At 47.6% G+C, this 14,882-nt stretch overlaps 12 protein-coding genes across 12 annotated transcripts; all 12 read left to right on the forward strand.

Moving 5' to 3' along the window:
• Positions 1–392: 392 nt before the first annotated feature.
• Positions 393–862, forward strand: LOC134856571 (late histone H2A.2.2). Its single transcript, XM_063872848.1, has one exon. The coding sequence runs from the start codon at positions 422–424 to the stop codon at positions 821–823; it is 402 nt and encodes a 133-aa protein (XP_063728918.1). The 5' UTR covers positions 393–421; the 3' UTR covers positions 824–862.
• Positions 863–1,135: 273 nt separating this feature from the next.
• Positions 1,136–1,568, forward strand: LOC134856580 (histone H2B.1/H2B.2). Its single transcript, XM_063872856.1, has one exon. The coding sequence runs from the start codon at positions 1,145–1,147 to the stop codon at positions 1,511–1,513; it is 369 nt and encodes a 122-aa protein (XP_063728926.1). The 5' UTR covers positions 1,136–1,144; the 3' UTR covers positions 1,514–1,568.
• A 691-nt stretch (positions 1,569–2,259) lies between these two features.
• On the forward strand, positions 2,260–2,720 carry LOC134856560 (histone H3). Its single transcript, XM_063872835.1, has one exon. It carries the CDS (start codon positions 2,298–2,300, stop codon positions 2,706–2,708), a length of 411 nt encoding a protein of 136 aa, XP_063728905.1. The 5' UTR covers positions 2,260–2,297; the 3' UTR covers positions 2,709–2,720.
• Positions 2,721–3,437: 717 nt separating this feature from the next.
• LOC134856583 (uncharacterized) lies at positions 3,438–7,393 on the forward strand. The gene is made up of 4 exons (XM_063872860.1): positions 3,438–3,746; positions 5,561–5,690; positions 5,939–6,268; positions 7,066–7,393. Exons 1-4 carry the CDS (start codon positions 3,440–3,442, stop codon positions 7,391–7,393), a joined length of 1,095 nt encoding a protein of 364 aa, XP_063728930.1. The 5' UTR covers positions 3,438–3,439.
• LOC134856562 (late histone H2A.2.2) lies at positions 4,035–4,504 on the forward strand. Its single transcript, XM_063872837.1, has one exon. The coding sequence runs from the start codon at positions 4,064–4,066 to the stop codon at positions 4,463–4,465; it is 402 nt and encodes a 133-aa protein (XP_063728907.1). The 5' UTR covers positions 4,035–4,063; the 3' UTR covers positions 4,466–4,504.
• LOC134856572 (histone H2B.1/H2B.2) lies at positions 4,778–5,210 on the forward strand. The gene has a single exon (XM_063872849.1). It carries the CDS (start codon positions 4,787–4,789, stop codon positions 5,153–5,155), a length of 369 nt encoding a protein of 122 aa, XP_063728919.1. The 5' UTR covers positions 4,778–4,786; the 3' UTR covers positions 5,156–5,210.
• Positions 7,394–7,676: 283 nt separating the features above from the next.
• On the forward strand, positions 7,677–8,146 carry LOC134856563 (late histone H2A.2.2). The gene has a single exon (XM_063872839.1). The coding sequence runs from the start codon at positions 7,706–7,708 to the stop codon at positions 8,105–8,107; it is 402 nt and encodes a 133-aa protein (XP_063728909.1). The 5' UTR covers positions 7,677–7,705; the 3' UTR covers positions 8,108–8,146.
• A 273-nt stretch (positions 8,147–8,419) lies between these two features.
• LOC134856584 (histone H2B.1/H2B.2) lies at positions 8,420–8,852 on the forward strand. Its single transcript, XM_063872861.1, has one exon. It carries the CDS (start codon positions 8,429–8,431, stop codon positions 8,795–8,797), a length of 369 nt encoding a protein of 122 aa, XP_063728931.1. The 5' UTR covers positions 8,420–8,428; the 3' UTR covers positions 8,798–8,852.
• A 692-nt stretch (positions 8,853–9,544) lies between these two features.
• Positions 9,545–10,004, forward strand: LOC134856561 (histone H3). The gene has a single exon (XM_063872836.1). It carries the CDS (start codon positions 9,582–9,584, stop codon positions 9,990–9,992), a length of 411 nt encoding a protein of 136 aa, XP_063728906.1. The 5' UTR covers positions 9,545–9,581; the 3' UTR covers positions 9,993–10,004.
• Positions 10,005–10,721: 717 nt separating this feature from the next.
• Positions 10,722–14,677, forward strand: LOC134856605 (uncharacterized). The gene is made up of 4 exons (XM_063872881.1): positions 10,722–11,030; positions 12,845–12,974; positions 13,223–13,552; positions 14,350–14,677. The coding sequence occupies exons 1-4, from the start codon at positions 10,724–10,726 to the stop codon at positions 14,675–14,677; spliced, it is 1,095 nt and encodes a 364-aa protein (XP_063728951.1). The 5' UTR covers positions 10,722–10,723.
• LOC134856564 (late histone H2A.2.2) lies at positions 11,319–11,788 on the forward strand. Its single transcript, XM_063872840.1, has one exon. The coding sequence runs from the start codon at positions 11,348–11,350 to the stop codon at positions 11,747–11,749; it is 402 nt and encodes a 133-aa protein (XP_063728910.1). The 5' UTR covers positions 11,319–11,347; the 3' UTR covers positions 11,750–11,788.
• On the forward strand, positions 12,062–12,494 carry LOC134856573 (histone H2B.1/H2B.2). Its single transcript, XM_063872850.1, has one exon. It carries the CDS (start codon positions 12,071–12,073, stop codon positions 12,437–12,439), a length of 369 nt encoding a protein of 122 aa, XP_063728920.1. The 5' UTR covers positions 12,062–12,070; the 3' UTR covers positions 12,440–12,494.
• Positions 14,678–14,882: the final 205 nt, after the last annotated feature.

Here is a 14,882-nt window from a genome sequence, read left to right on the forward strand (position 1 = left end):
GGATGCTGTAACCTACACCGAGCACGCCAAGAGGAAGACCGTTGTAGCCATGGACATCGTCTACGCCCTCAAGAGACAAGGCAAGACCTTGTACGGATTCGGAGGTTAAGAAGCTTCTTAGCCAGCTGCTCTCCTAGCTGCAGCACCAAACCGGCCTTTTTAAAGGCCACCAACTATCTCAGTTCGTAAGTCAAGCTCTGCTAGAGCTCTAACAAGCTCTGCTAGAGCTCTAATAAGCTCAGCTAGTTAGTGTAGAGCTTTCAGCGTCTCTAAATTAACTTAAAATGCTAGCTCGATTCTGATTGGCTCTCCCATCTTGGTGGTCGATTTGAACTTACTACCCTAAGACAGGGAGCCAAATTGCGGGTAAAGTCAATCGTCAATCTACAGCTTCTACCACAACAGCTACAACTACAACACGATGTCAGGCAAAGGAGGAAAATCGAAGAGCGGCAAAGTTGGAGCCAAGGCCAAGACCCGATCAAGCCGAGCTGGACTGCAGTTCCCTGTTGGAAGAATCCACCGATTCATCCGCAAGGGCAACTACGCTGAGCGAGTTGGTGCTGGAGCCCCAGTCTACCTTGCTGCTGTGCTCGAGTACTTGACTGCTGAGATCCTTGAGCTGGCTGGCAACGCTGCTAAAGACAACAAGAAGTCCAGGATCATCCCCAGACACTTGCAGTTGGCCATCAGGAACGACGAAGAGTTGAACAAGCTGCTCCACGGAGTGACCATTGCTCAGGGCGGTGTGCTGCCAAACATCCAGGCTGTGCTCCTACCCAAGAAGCAGTCTTCGTCTCAGCCCAAGTCTGACAAGAAGTAAAGAGCTTCTACCTCAACCAGTTGCTAGCTTTCAAGCTTCAACACCAAACCGGCCTTTTTAAAGGCCACCAAATTTAAAGTTCTATCTTTTTATCCTGCCTAGCAGGCATAGCTAAGCTACTCAGAGCAAACTAAGGGGGCCTAAAAACACTAGCTAGCCACGAGCTCGACTGGCAGTCCAAAATTGAAGCTTAATTTAGCTTTCAGCTGAGAGCCAATCAAAATTGAGTATTCTTCGAGCTCGATTTGAACACAATTTTTCAAGTTAGGTTGGCTTTTTGATCGATCCACAACTCAACACCACTACAACTACATCTCTACAATGGCACCCAAAGTCAGCGGAAAGGCAGTCAAGAAGGCAGGCAAAGCCCAGAAGAAGCCCACCGGAGACAAGAAAAAGAAGAAGAAGAGGCGAGAGACCTACTCTCTCTACATCTACAAGGTGCTGAAGCAGGTCCACCCTGACACTGGCATCTCATCCAAGGCTATGTCGATCATGAACAGCTTCGTGAACGACATCTTCGAGAGAATCGCCGGTGAAGCTTCAAAACTGGCCCACTACAACAAGCGATCAACCATCTCTAGCCGGGAGATCCAAACCGCAGTCAGACTGCTGTTGCCCGGAGAGCTGGCCAAGCATGCTGTCAGTGAGGGAACCAAGGCCGTCACCAAGTACACCAGCTCCAAGTAGACGACCAGCTTCTACAACTAGTTGCTCTGAGCAACACCAAACCGGCCTTTTTAAAGGCCACCAAAAAGCATAGTTCTCTTTGTACTCTAGCTAGCAAGCTCAAACTCGCTTGTATGCAATTTCGAGCTCTCAACAGCTAGCTTTGAGCGTCTAATTTGAGCTACTAAGCTCAACTGAGCTTGTAACTTGCTTAAATCAGCTCCAGACCAACTTTAGAGCTAAAAAACTGCCAAATTTTAAGCTTTCACGTCTCAGCCAATCAGATTTGAGCTTCATTGTGCTCTCTAACTTACAGCACGAAATAGCTAAGTTTGAGCTTCCAAAGCTAGCTAACAAGTCCAATTCAGCTAGTTTAAGCTGAAGTGAGCTTGTAGCTGGCTGAAGTTAGCTTTGGGTCAATTCTAGAGGCAGAAACACCAAATTTTCCAGTTTTCACTTCTCAGCCAATCAGATTCGAGCTTAGTTTGAGTTTCCGTTATCACTCAGACACGGGCCAATCACATTTGCCACTTTTGGCGGGTAACCTCCAATCCAAGTATAAATAGTCTGCACTTCACATACTTTACTATATATAGTTGAAAATGCTCCTTAATATATATAAGTAACGACTCACCAGAGCTCTTCTTCTATTGCTCTTTTACGTGCCTAACTATTTTTTATACGTCGAACGCTCTCAAGCCTTCTGGAGATCTGAATCTCTAGGTTACCTCACGGATTTTACCAAAATTCAACACCCAAAATCTACTTCTACATCTACAACTCAGCTACACTCAACTGACGAAGAATGGCCCGAACGAAGCAGACTGCACGAAAGAGTACCGGAGGAAAGGCACCCAGGAAGCAACTGGCTACCAAGGCTGCAAGAAAGAGCGCACCTTCCACCGGCGGTGTGAAGAAGCCTCACCGATACAGACCAGGAACCGTTGCCCTGAGGGAGATCAGGAGATACCAGAAGTCCACTGAGCTGTTGATCCGAAAGCTGCCCTTCCAGCGACTGGTCAGAGAAATCGCTCAGGACTTCAAGACTGACTTGCGGTTCCAGAGCACTGCCATCATGGCTCTCCAGGAAGCCAGCGAGAGCTACTTGGTCAGCCTGTTCGAGGACACCAACTTGTGCGCGATCCACGCCAAGAGAGTCACCATCATGCCCAAGGACATCCAGTTGGCTCGACGAATCCGAGGAGAGCGAGCTTAAGCTCAAGGTGTACTCCACACCAACCAAACCGGCCTTTTTAAAGGCCACCCAACTATCAGTTCTATATTTCTTCACAGTGAGCTTAGCTCAAGCTAACTTCGACCAGAGCAAGCTCAAGCTGGTATAGGTTGAGCTCTGCTTCCCCCTCATTGGGGTGACGCAGCTGGAAAATGAGCTCGAGCTAGCTGTTCAATTGCTCCCGTACGTAGCCTAACTTTTTTGAGCTTCGAGCTCTCAGAGCTCGGCAAGCTACCTCATAGAGCTCAGGCAAGCTTGTATGAGCTTGATTTAAATCACAGAGCTCGAATAAGCTCTGTGGACTGACCAGTTTAAGCTAGTACACCTTGTGTGAGCTCAAAATTTTTTCAATTGCTCCCGTACGTAGCCTAACTATTTTCAAGTTCGAGCTCTCAGAGCTCGGCAAGCTATCCCACAGACCTCAAGCGAGCTCCTACGAGCTTGATTTAAATCACATAGCTCTGATAAGCTCTGTGGACTGACCAGTTTGAGGTAGAAGTTCTTGTGGGAGCTCAAAAAAAAATTTTTCAATTGCTCCTTTACGTGCCTAACTTTTTTTACTTTTTATTATCTGCTCTCTCATTGGCTGTTGGTATGAGGGCCAATCAGAGAGCAGAGAAGTCGGTCGGAAATTGATAGGTACCTAGCGATTTTTGCCAATCTCAAACCCAACTTCTACTTCAATTTCTACAACAACTACAACTGCAACAACCATGTCTGGACGAGGAAAGGGAGGAAAAGGACTTGGCAAAGGAGGAGCAAAGAGGCACCGAAAGATCTTAAGAGATAACATCCAAGGCATCACCAAGCCAGCCATCAGACGTCTTGCTCGACGAGGAGGTGTCAAGCGTATCAGTGGACTGATCTACGAAGAGACCCGAGGAGTGCTCAAGAACTACTTGGAGAGCGTGATCAGGGATGCTGTAACCTACACCGAGCACGCCAAGAGGAAGACCGTTGTAGCCATGGACATCGTCTACGCCCTCAAGAGACAAGGCAAGACCTTGTACGGATTCGGAGGTTAAGAAGCTTCTTAGCCAGCTGCTCTCCTAGCTGCAGCACCAAACCGGCCTTTTTAAAGGCCACCAACTATCTCAGTTCGTAAGTCAAGCTCTGCTAGAGCTCTAACAAGCTCTGCTAGAGCTCTAATAAGCTCAGCTAGTTAGTGTAGAGCTTTCAGCGTCTCTAAATTAACTTAAAATGCTAGCTCGATTCTGATTGGCTCTCCCATCTTGGTGGTCGATTTGAACTTACTACCCTAAGACAGGGAGCCAAATTGCGGGTAAAGTCAATCGTCAATCTACAGCTTCTACCACAACAGCTACAACTACAACACGATGTCAGGCAAAGGAGGAAAATCGAAGAGCGGCAAAGTTGGAGCCAAGGCCAAGACCCGATCAAGCCGAGCTGGACTGCAGTTCCCTGTTGGAAGAATCCACCGATTCATCCGCAAGGGCAACTACGCTGAGCGAGTTGGTGCTGGAGCCCCAGTCTACCTTGCTGCTGTGCTCGAGTACTTGACTGCTGAGATCCTTGAGCTGGCTGGCAACGCTGCTAAAGACAACAAGAAGTCCAGGATCATCCCCAGACACTTGCAGTTGGCCATCAGGAACGACGAAGAGTTGAACAAGCTGCTCCACGGAGTGACCATTGCTCAGGGCGGTGTGCTGCCAAACATCCAGGCTGTGCTCCTACCCAAGAAGCAGTCTTCGTCTCAGCCCAAGTCTGACAAGAAGTAAAGAGCTTCTACCTCAACCAGTTGCTAGCTTTCAAGCTTCAACACCAAACCGGCCTTTTTAAAGGCCACCAAATTTAAAGTTCTATCTTTTTATCCTGCCTAGCAGGCATAGCTAAGCTACTCAGAGCAAACTAAGGGGGCCTAAAAACACTAGCTAGCCACGAGCTCGACTGGCAGTCCAAAATTGAAGCTTAATTTAGCTTTCAGCTGAGAGCCAATCAAAATTGAGTATTCTTCGAGCTCGATTTGAACACAATTTTTCAAGTTAGGTTGGCTTTTTGATCGATCCACAACTCAACACCACTACAACTACATCTCTACAATGGCACCCAAAGTCAGCGGAAAGGCAGTCAAGAAGGCAGGCAAAGCCCAGAAGAAGCCCACCGGAGACAAGAAAAAGAAGAAGAAGAGGCGAGAGACCTACTCTCTCTACATCTACAAGGTGCTGAAGCAGGTCCACCCTGACACTGGCATCTCATCCAAGGCTATGTCGATCATGAACAGCTTCGTGAACGACATCTTCGAGAGAATCGCCGGTGAAGCTTCAAAACTGGCCCACTACAACAAGCGATCAACCATCTCTAGCCGGGAGATCCAAACCGCAGTCAGACTGCTGTTGCCCGGAGAGCTGGCCAAGCATGCTGTCAGTGAGGGAACCAAGGCCGTCACCAAGTACACCAGCTCCAAGTAGACGACCAGCTTCTACAACTAGTTGCTCTGAGCAACACCAAACCGGCCTTTTTAAAGGCCACCAAAAAGCATAGTTCTCTTTGTACTCTAGCTAGCAAGCTCAAACTCGCTTGTATGCAATTTCGAGCTCTCAACAGCTAGCTTTGAGCGTCTAATTTGAGCTACTAAGCTCAACTGAGCTTGTAACTTGCTTAAATCAGCTCCAGACCAACTTTAGAGCTAAAAAACTGCCAAATTTTAAGCTTTCACGTCTCAGCCAATCAGATTTGAGCTTCATTGTGCTCTCTAACTTACAGCACGAAATAGCTAAGTTTGAGCTTCCAAAGCTAGCTAACAAGTCCAATTCAGCTAGTTTAAGCTGAAGTGAGCTTGTAGCTGGCTGAAGTTAGCTTTGGGTCAATTCTAGAGGCAGAAACACCAAATTTTCCAGTTTTCACTTCTCAGCCAATCAGATTCGAGCTTAGTTTGAGTTTCCGTTATCACTCAGACACGGGCCAATCACATTTGCCACTTTTGGCGGGTAACCTCCAATCCAAGTATAAATAGTCTGCACTTCACATACTTTACTATATATAGTTGAAAATGCTCCTTAATATATATAAGTAACGACTCACCAGAGCTCTTCTTCTATTGCTCTTTTACGTGCCTAACTATTTTTTATACGTCGAACGCTCTCAAGCCTTCTGGAGATCTGAATCTCTAGGTTACCTCACGGATTTTACCAAAATTCAACACCCAAAATCTACTTCTACATCTACAACTCAGCTACACTCAACTGACGAAGAATGGCCCGAACGAAGCAGACTGCACGAAAGAGTACCGGAGGAAAGGCACCCAGGAAGCAACTGGCTACCAAGGCTGCAAGAAAGAGCGCACCTTCCACCGGCGGTGTGAAGAAGCCTCACCGATACAGACCAGGAACCGTTGCCCTGAGGGAGATCAGGAGATACCAGAAGTCCACTGAGCTGTTGATCCGAAAGCTGCCCTTCCAGCGACTGGTCAGAGAAATCGCTCAGGACTTCAAGACTGACTTGCGGTTCCAGAGCACTGCCATCATGGCTCTCCAGGAAGCCAGCGAGAGCTACTTGGTCAGCCTGTTCGAGGACACCAACTTGTGCGCGATCCACGCCAAGAGAGTCACCATCATGCCCAAGGACATCCAGTTGGCTCGACGAATCCGAGGAGAGCGAGCTTAAGCTCAAGGTGTACTCCACACCAACCAAACCGGCCTTTTTAAAGGCCACCCAACTATCAGTTCTATATTTCTTCACAGTGAGCTTAGCTCAAGCTAACTTCGACCAGAGCAAGCTCAAGCTGGTATAGGTTGAGCTCTGCTTCCCCCTCATTGGGGTGACGCAGCTGGAAAATGAGCTCGAGCTAGCTGTTCAATTGCTCCCGTACGTAGCCTAACTTTTTTGAGCTTCGAGCTCTCAGAGCTCGGCAAGCTACCTCATAGAGCTCAGGCAAGCTTGTATGAGCTTGATTTAAATCACAGAGCTCGAATAAGCTCTGTGGACTGACCAGTTTAAGCTAGTACACCTTGTGTGAGCTCAAAATTTTTTCAATTGCTCCCGTACGTAGCCTAACTATTTTCAAGTTCGAGCTCTCAGAGCTCGGCAAGCTATCCCACAGACCTCAAGCGAGCTCCTACGAGCTTGATTTAAATCACATAGCTCTGATAAGCTCTGTGGACTGACCAGTTTGAGGTAGAAGTTCTTGTGGGAGCTCAAAAAAAATTTTTTCAATTGCTCCTTTACGTGCCTAACTTTTTTTACTTTTTATTATCTGCTCTCTCATTGGCTGTTGGTATGAGGGCCAATCAGAGAGCAGAGAAGTCGGTCGGAAATTGATAGGTACCTAGCGATTTTTGCCAATCTCAAACCCAACTTCTACTTCAATTTCTACAACAACTACAACTGCAACAACCATGTCTGGACGAGGAAAGGGAGGAAAAGGACTTGGCAAAGGAGGAGCAAAGAGGCACCGAAAGATCTTAAGAGATAACATCCAAGGCATCACCAAGCCAGCCATCAGACGTCTTGCTCGACGAGGAGGTGTCAAGCGTATCAGTGGACTGATCTACGAAGAGACCCGAGGAGTGCTCAAGAACTACTTGGAGAGCGTGATCAGGGATGCTGTAACCTACACCGAGCACGCCAAGAGGAAGACCGTTGTAGCCATGGACATCGTCTACGCCCTCAAGAGACAAGGCAAGACCTTGTACGGATTCGGAGGTTAAGAAGCTTCTTAGCCAGCTGCTCTCCTAGCTGCAGCACCAAACCGGCCTTTTTAAAGGCCACCAACTATCTCAGTTCGTAAGTCAAGCTCTGCTAGAGCTCTAACAAGCTCTGCTAGAGCTCTAATAAGCTCAGCTAGTTAGTGTAGAGCTTTCAGCGTCTCTAAATTAACTTAAAATGCTAGCTCGATTCTGATTGGCTCTCCCATCTTGGTGGTCGATTTGAACTTACTACCCTAAGACAGGGAGCCAAATTGCGGGTAAAGTCAATCGTCAATCTACAGCTTCTACCACAACAGCTACAACTACAACACGATGTCAGGCAAAGGAGGAAAATCGAAGAGCGGCAAAGTTGGAGCCAAGGCCAAGACCCGATCAAGCCGAGCTGGACTGCAGTTCCCTGTTGGAAGAATCCACCGATTCATCCGCAAGGGCAACTACGCTGAGCGAGTTGGTGCTGGAGCCCCAGTCTACCTTGCTGCTGTGCTCGAGTACTTGACTGCTGAGATCCTTGAGCTGGCTGGCAACGCTGCTAAAGACAACAAGAAGTCCAGGATCATCCCCAGACACTTGCAGTTGGCCATCAGGAACGACGAAGAGTTGAACAAGCTGCTCCACGGAGTGACCATTGCTCAGGGCGGTGTGCTGCCAAACATCCAGGCTGTGCTCCTACCCAAGAAGCAGTCTTCGTCTCAGCCCAAGTCTGACAAGAAGTAAAGAGCTTCTACCTCAACCAGTTGCTAGCTTTCAAGCTTCAACACCAAACCGGCCTTTTTAAAGGCCACCAAATTTAAAGTTCTATCTTTTTATCCTGCCTAGCAGGCATAGCTAAGCTACTCAGAGCAAACTAAGGGGGCCTAAAAACACTAGCTAGCCACGAGCTCGACTGGCAGTCCAAAATTGAAGCTTAATTTAGCTTTCAGCTGAGAGCCAATCAAAATTGAGTATTCTTCGAGCTCGATTTGAACACAATTTTTCAAGTTAGGTTGGCTTTTTGATCGATCCACAACTCAACACCACTACAACTACATCTCTACAATGGCACCCAAAGTCAGCGGAAAGGCAGTCAAGAAGGCAGGCAAAGCCCAGAAGAAGCCCACCGGAGACAAGAAAAAGAAGAAGAAGAGGCGAGAGACCTACTCTCTCTACATCTACAAGGTGCTGAAGCAGGTCCACCCTGACACTGGCATCTCATCCAAGGCTATGTCGATCATGAACAGCTTCGTGAACGACATCTTCGAGAGAATCGCCGGTGAAGCTTCAAAACTGGCCCACTACAACAAGCGATCAACCATCTCTAGCCGGGAGATCCAAACCGCAGTCAGACTGCTGTTGCCCGGAGAGCTGGCCAAGCATGCTGTCAGTGAGGGAACCAAGGCCGTCACCAAGTACACCAGCTCCAAGTAGACGACCAGCTTCTACAACTAGTTGCTCTGAGCAACACCAAACCGGCCTTTTTAAAGGCCACCAAAAAGCATAGTTCTCTTTGTACTCTAGCTAGCAAGCTCAAACTCGCTTGTATGCAATTTCGAGCTCTCAACAGCTAGCTTTGAGCGTCTAATTTGAGCTACTAAGCTCAACTGAGCTTGTAACTTGCTTAAATCAGCTCCAGACCAACTTTAGAGCTAAAAAACTGCCAAATTTTAAGCTTTCACGTCTCAGCCAATCAGATTTGAGCTTCATTGTGCTCTCTAACTTACAGCACGAAATAGCTAAGTTTGAGCTTCCAAAGCTAGCTAACAAGTCCAATTCAGCTAGTTTAAGCTGAAGTGAGCTTGTAGCTGGCTGAAGTTAGCTTTGGGTCAATTCTAGAGGCAGAAACACCAAATTTTCCAGTTTTCACTTCTCAGCCAATCAGATTCGAGCTTAGTTTGAGTTTCCGTTATCACTCAGACACGGGCCAATCACATTTGCCACTTTTGGCGGGTAACCTCCAATCCAAGTATAAATAGTCTGCACTTCACATACTTTACTATATATAGTTGAAAATGCTCCTTAATATATATAAGTAACGACTCACCAGAGCTCTTCTTCTATTGCTCTTTTACGTGCCTAACTATTTTTTATACGTCGAACGCTCTCAAGCCTTCTGGAGATCTGAATCTCTAGGTTACCTCACGGATTTTACCAAAATTCAACACCCAAAATCTACTTCTACATCTACAACTCAGCTACACTCAACTGACGAAGAATGGCCCGAACGAAGCAGACTGCACGAAAGAGTACCGGAGGAAAGGCACCCAGGAAGCAACTGGCTACCAAGGCTGCAAGAAAGAGCGCACCTTCCACCGGTGGTGTGAAGAAGCCTCACCGATACAGACCAGGAACCGTTGCCCTGAGGGAGATCAGGAGATACCAGAAGTCCACTGAGCTGTTGATCCGAAAGCTGCCCTTCCAGCGACTGGTCAGAGAAATCGCTCAGGACTTCAAGACTGACTTGCGGTTCCAGAGCACTGCCATCATGGCTCTCCAGGAAGCCAGCGAGAGCTACTTGGTCAGCCTGTTCGAGGACACCAACTTGTGCGCGATCCACGCCAAGAGAGTCACCATCATGCCCAAGGACATCCAGTTGGCTCGACGAATCCGAGGAGAGCGAGCTTAAGCTCAAGGTGTACTCCACACCAACCAAACCGGCCTTTTTAAAGGCCACCCAACTATCAGTTCTATATTTCTTCACAGTGAGCTTAGCTCAAGCTAACTTCGACCAGAGCAAGCTCAAGCTGGTATAGGTTGAGCTCTGCTTCCCCCTCATTGGGGTGACGCAGCTGGAAAATGAGCTCGAGCTAGCTGTTCAATTGCTCCCGTACGTAGCCTAACTTTTTTGAGCTTCGAGCTCTCAGAGCTCGGCAAGCTACCTCATAGAGCTCAGGCAAGCTTGTATGAGCTTGATTTAAATCACAGAGCTCGAATAAGCTCTGTGGACTGACCAGTTTAAGCTAGTACACCTTGTGTGAGCTCAAAATTTTTTCAATTGCTCCCGTACGTAGCCTAACTATTTTCAAGTTCGAGCTCTCAGAGCTCGGCAAGCTATCCCACAGACCTCAAGCGAGCTCCTACGAGCTTGATTTAAATCACATAGCTCTGATAAGCTCTGTGGACTGACCAGTTTGAGGTAGAAGTTCTTGTGGGAGCTCAAAAAAAAATTTTTCAATTGCTCCTTTACGTGCCTAACTTTTTTTACTTTTTATTATCTGCTCTCTCATTGGCTGTTGGTATGAGGGCCAATCAGAGAGCAGAGAAGTCGGTCGGAAATTGATAGGTACCTAGCGATTTTTGCCAATCTCAAACCCAACTTCTACTTCAATTTCTACAACAACTACAACTGCAACAACCATGTCTGGACGAGGAAAGGGAGGAAAAGGACTTGGCAAAGGAGGAGCAAAGAGGCACCGAAAGATCTTAAGAGATAACATCCAAGGCATCACCAAGCCAGCCATCAGACGTCTTGCTCGACGAGGAGGTGTCAAGCGTATCAGTGGACTGATCTACGAAGAGACCCGAGGAGTGCTCAAGAACTACTTGGAGAGCGTGATCAGGGATGCTGTAACCTACACCGAGCACGCCAAGAGGAAGACCGTTGTAGCCATGGACATCGTCTACGCCCTCAAGAGACAAGGCAAGACCTTGTACGGATTCGGAGGTTAAGAAGCTTCTTAGCCAGCTGCTCTCCTAGCTGCAGCACCAAACCGGCCTTTTTAAAGGCCACCAACTATCTCAGTTCGCAAGTCAAGCTCTGCTAGAGCTCTAACAAGCTCTGCTAGAGCTCTAATAAGCTCAGCTAGTTAGTGTAGAGCTTTCAGCGTCTCTAAATTAACTTAAAATGCTAGCTCGATTCTGATTGGCTCTCCCATCTTGGTGGTCGATTTGAACTTACTACCCTAAGACAGGGAGCCAAATTGCGGGTAAAGTCAATCGTCAATCTACAGCTTCTACCACAACAGCTACAACTACAACACGATGTCAGGCAAAGGAGGAAAATCGAAGAGCGGCAAAGTTGGAGCCAAGGCCAAGACCCGATCAAGCCGAGCTGGACTGCAGTTCCCTGTTGGAAGAATCCACCGATTCATCCGCAAGGGCAACTACGCTGAGCGAGTTGGTGCTGGAGCCCCAGTCTACCTTGCTGCTGTGCTCGAGTACTTGACTGCTGAGATCCTTGAGCTGGCTGGCAACGCTGCTAAAGACAACAAGAAGTCCAGGATCATCCCCAGACACTTGCAGTTGGCCATCAGGAACGACGAAGAGTTGAACAAGCTGCTCCACGGAGTGACCATTGCTCAGGGCGGTGTGCTGCCAAACATCCAGGCTGTGCTCCTACCCAAGAAGCAGTCTTCGTCTCAGCCCAAGTCTGACAAGAAGTAAAGAGCTTCTACCTCAACCAGTTGCTAGCTTTCAAGCTTCAACACCAAACCGGCCTTTTTAAAGGCCACCAAATTTAAAGTTCTATCTTTTTATCCTGCCTAGCAGGCATAGCTAAGCTACTCAGAGCAAACTAAGGGGGCCTAAAAACACTAGCTAGCCACGAGCTCGACTGGCAGTCCAAAATTGAAGCTTAATTTAGCTTTCAGCTGAGAGCCAATCAAAATTGAGTATTCTTCGAGCTCGATTTGAACACAATTTTTCAAGTTAGGTTGGCTTTTTGATCGATCCACAACTCAACACCACTACAACTACATCTCTACAATGGCACCCAAAGTCAGCGGAAAGGCAGTCAAGAAGGCAGGCAAAGCCCAGAAGAAGCCCACCGGAGACAAGAAAAAGAAGAAGAAGAGGCGAGAGACCTACTCTCTCTACATCTACAAGGTGCTGAAGCAGGTCCACCCTGACACTGGCATCTCATCCAAGGCTATGTCGATCATGAACAGCTTCGTGAACGACATCTTCGAGAGAATCGCCGGTGAAGCTTCAAAACTGGCCCACTACAACAAGCGATCAACCATCTCTAGCCGGGAGATCCAAACCGCAGTCAGACTGCTGTTGCCCGGAGAGCTGGCCAAGCATGCTGTCAGTGAGGGAACCAAGGCCGTCACCAAGTACACCAGCTCCAAGTAGACGACCAGCTTCTACAACTAGTTGCTCTGAGCAACACCAAACCGGCCTTTTTAAAGGCCACCAAAAAGCATAGTTCTCTTTGTACTCTAGCTAGCAAGCTCAAACTCGCTTGTATGCAATTTCGAGCTCTCAACAGCTAGCTTTGAGCGTCTAATTTGAGCTACTAAGCTCAACTGAGCTTGTAACTTGCTTAAATCAGCTCCAGACCAACTTTAGAGCTAAAAAACTGCCAAATTTTAAGCTTTCACGTCTCAGCCAATCAGATTTGAGCTTCATTGTGCTCTCTAACTTACAGCACGAAATAGCTAAGTTTGAGCTTCCAAAGCTAGCTAACAAGTCCAATTCAGCTAGTTTAAGCTGAAGTGAGCTTGTAGCTGGCTGAAGTTAGCTTTGGGTCAATTCTAGAGGCAGAAACACCAAATTTTCCAGTTTTCACTTCTCAGCCAATCAGATTCGAGCTTAGTTTGAGTTTCCGTTATCACTCAGACACGGGCCAATCACATTTGCCACTTTTGGCGGGTAACCTCCAATCCAAGTATAAATAGTCTGCACTTCACATACTTTACTATATATAGTTGAAAATGCTCCTTAATATATATAAGTAACGACTCACCAGAGCTCTTCTTCTATTGCTCTTTTACGTGCCTAACTATTTTTTATACGTCGAACGCTCTCAAGCCTTCTGGAGATCTGAATCTCTAGGTTACCTCACGGATTTTACCAAAATTCAACACCCAAAATCTACTTCTACATCTACAACTCAGCTACACTCAACTGACGAAGAATGGCCCGAACGAAGCAGACTGCACGAAAGAGTACCGGAGGAAAGGCACCCAGGAAGCAACTGGCTACCAAGGCTGCAAGAAAGAGCGCACCTTCCACCGGCGGTGTGAAGAAGCCTCACCGATACAGACCAGGAACCGTTGCCCTGAGGGAGATCAGGAGATACCAGAAGTCCACTGAGCTGTTGATCCGAAAGCTGCCCTTCCAGCGACTGGTCAGAGAAATCGCTCAGGACTTCAAGACTGACTTGCGGTTCCAGAGCACTGCCATCATGGCTCTCCAGGAAGCCAGCGAGAGCTACTTGGTCAGCCTGTTCGAGGACACCAACTTGTGCGCGATCCACGCCAAGAGAGTCACCATCATGCCCAAGGACATCCAGTTGGCTCGACGAATCCGAGGAGAGCGAGCTTAAGCTCAAGGTGTACTCCACACCAACCAAACCGGCCTTTTTAAAGGCCACCCAACTATCAGTTCTATATTTCTTCACAGTGAGCTTAGCTCAAGCTAACTTCGACCAGAGCAAGCTCAAGCTGGTATAGGTTGAGCTCTGCTTCCCCCTCATTGGGGTGACGCAGCTGGAAAATGAGCTCGAGCTAGCTGTTCAATTGCTCCCGTACGTAGCCTAACTTTTTTGAGCTTCGAGCTCTCAGAGCTCGGCAAGCTACCTCATAGAGCTCAGGCAAGCTTGTATGAGCTTGATTTAAATCACAGAGCTCGAATAAGCTCTGTGGACTGACCAGTTTAAGCTAGTACACCTTGTGTGAGCTCAAAATTTTTTCAATTGCTCCCGTACGTAGCCTAACTATTTTCAAGTTCGAGCTCTCAGAGCTCGGCAAGCTATCCCACAGACCTCAAGTGAGCTCCTACGAGCTTGATTTAAATCACATAGCTCTGATAAGCTCTGTGGACTGACCAGTTTGAGGTAGAAGTTCTTGTGGGAGCTCAAAAAAATTTTTTTCAATTGCTCCTTTACGTGCCTAACTTTTTTTACTTTTTATTATCTGCTCTCTCATTGGCTGTTGGTATGAGGGCCAATCAGAGAGCAGAGAAGTCGGTCGGAAATTGATAGGTACCTAGCGATTTTTGCCAATCTCAAACCCAACTTCTACTTCAATTTCTACAACAACTACAACTGCAACAACCATGTCTGGACGAGGAAAGGGAGGAAAAGGACTTGGCAAAGGAGGAGCAAAGAGGCACCGAAAGATCTTAAGAGATAACATCCAAGGCATCACCAAGCCAGCCATCAGACGTCTTGCTCGACGAGGAGGTGTCAAGCGTATCAGTGGACTGATCTACGAAGAGACCCGAGGAGTGCTCAAGAACTACTTGGAGAGCGTGATCAGGGATGCTGTAACCTACACCGAGCACGCCAAGAGGAAGACCGTTGTAGCCATGGACATCGTCTACGCCCTCAAGAGACAAGGCAAGACCTTGTACGGATTCGGAGGTTAAGAAGCTTCTTAGCCAGCTGCTCTCCTAGCTGCAGCACCAAACCGGCCTTTTTAAAGGCCACCAACTATCTCAGTTCGTAAGTCAAGCTCTGCTAGAGCTCTAACAAGCTCTGCTAGAGCTCTAATAAGCTCAGCTAGTTAGTGTAGAGCTTTCAGCGTCTCTAAATTAACTTAAAATGCTAGCTCGATTCTGATTGGCTCTCCCA

Source organism: Symsagittifera roscoffensis, unplaced genomic scaffold (genome assembly GCF_963678635.1).
Source record: "Symsagittifera roscoffensis unplaced genomic scaffold, txSymRosc1.1 SCAFFOLD_201, whole genome shotgun sequence".
Lineage (NCBI taxonomy): Eukaryota > Metazoa > Xenacoelomorpha > Acoela > Convolutidae > Symsagittifera > Symsagittifera roscoffensis.

Bases quoted from the DNA above. Each gene is read 5' to 3' on its own strand.
- LOC134856562 (XM_063872837.1), top strand. From the start codon at position 4,064: ATGTCAGGCAAAGGAGGAAAATCGAAGAGCGGCAAAGTTGGAGCCAAG.
- LOC134856573 (XM_063872850.1), top strand. From the start codon at position 12,071: ATGGCACCCAAAGTCAGCGGAAAGGCAGTCAAGAAGGCAGGCAAAGCC.
- LOC134856584 (XM_063872861.1), top strand. From the start codon at position 8,429: ATGGCACCCAAAGTCAGCGGAAAGGCAGTCAAGAAGGCAGGCAAAGCC.
- LOC134856560 (XM_063872835.1), top strand. From the start codon at position 2,298: ATGGCCCGAACGAAGCAGACTGCACGAAAGAGTACCGGAGGAAAGGCA.
- LOC134856572 (XM_063872849.1), top strand. From the start codon at position 4,787: ATGGCACCCAAAGTCAGCGGAAAGGCAGTCAAGAAGGCAGGCAAAGCC.
- LOC134856580 (XM_063872856.1), top strand. From the start codon at position 1,145: ATGGCACCCAAAGTCAGCGGAAAGGCAGTCAAGAAGGCAGGCAAAGCC.
- LOC134856561 (XM_063872836.1), top strand. From the start codon at position 9,582: ATGGCCCGAACGAAGCAGACTGCACGAAAGAGTACCGGAGGAAAGGCA.
- LOC134856564 (XM_063872840.1), top strand. From the start codon at position 11,348: ATGTCAGGCAAAGGAGGAAAATCGAAGAGCGGCAAAGTTGGAGCCAAG.
- LOC134856563 (XM_063872839.1), top strand. From the start codon at position 7,706: ATGTCAGGCAAAGGAGGAAAATCGAAGAGCGGCAAAGTTGGAGCCAAG.
- LOC134856605 (XM_063872881.1), top strand. From the start codon at position 10,724: ATGTCTGGACGAGGAAAGGGAGGAAAAGGACTTGGCAAAGGAGGAGCA. The intron at 11,031-12,844 runs GTTAAGAAGCTT...GGTCAATTCTAG, and splicing joins GACCTTGTACGGATTCGGAG to AGGCAGAAACACCAAATTTT. The intron at 13,553-14,349 runs GTGCGCGATCCA...TTCTACAACAAC, and splicing joins CTGTTCGAGGACACCAACTT to TACAACTGCAACAACCATGT.
- LOC134856583 (XM_063872860.1), top strand. From the start codon at position 3,440: ATGTCTGGACGAGGAAAGGGAGGAAAAGGACTTGGCAAAGGAGGAGCA. The intron at 3,747-5,560 runs GTTAAGAAGCTT...GGTCAATTCTAG, and splicing joins GACCTTGTACGGATTCGGAG to AGGCAGAAACACCAAATTTT. The intron at 6,269-7,065 runs GTGCGCGATCCA...TTCTACAACAAC, and splicing joins CTGTTCGAGGACACCAACTT to TACAACTGCAACAACCATGT.
- LOC134856571 (XM_063872848.1), top strand. From the start codon at position 422: ATGTCAGGCAAAGGAGGAAAATCGAAGAGCGGCAAAGTTGGAGCCAAG.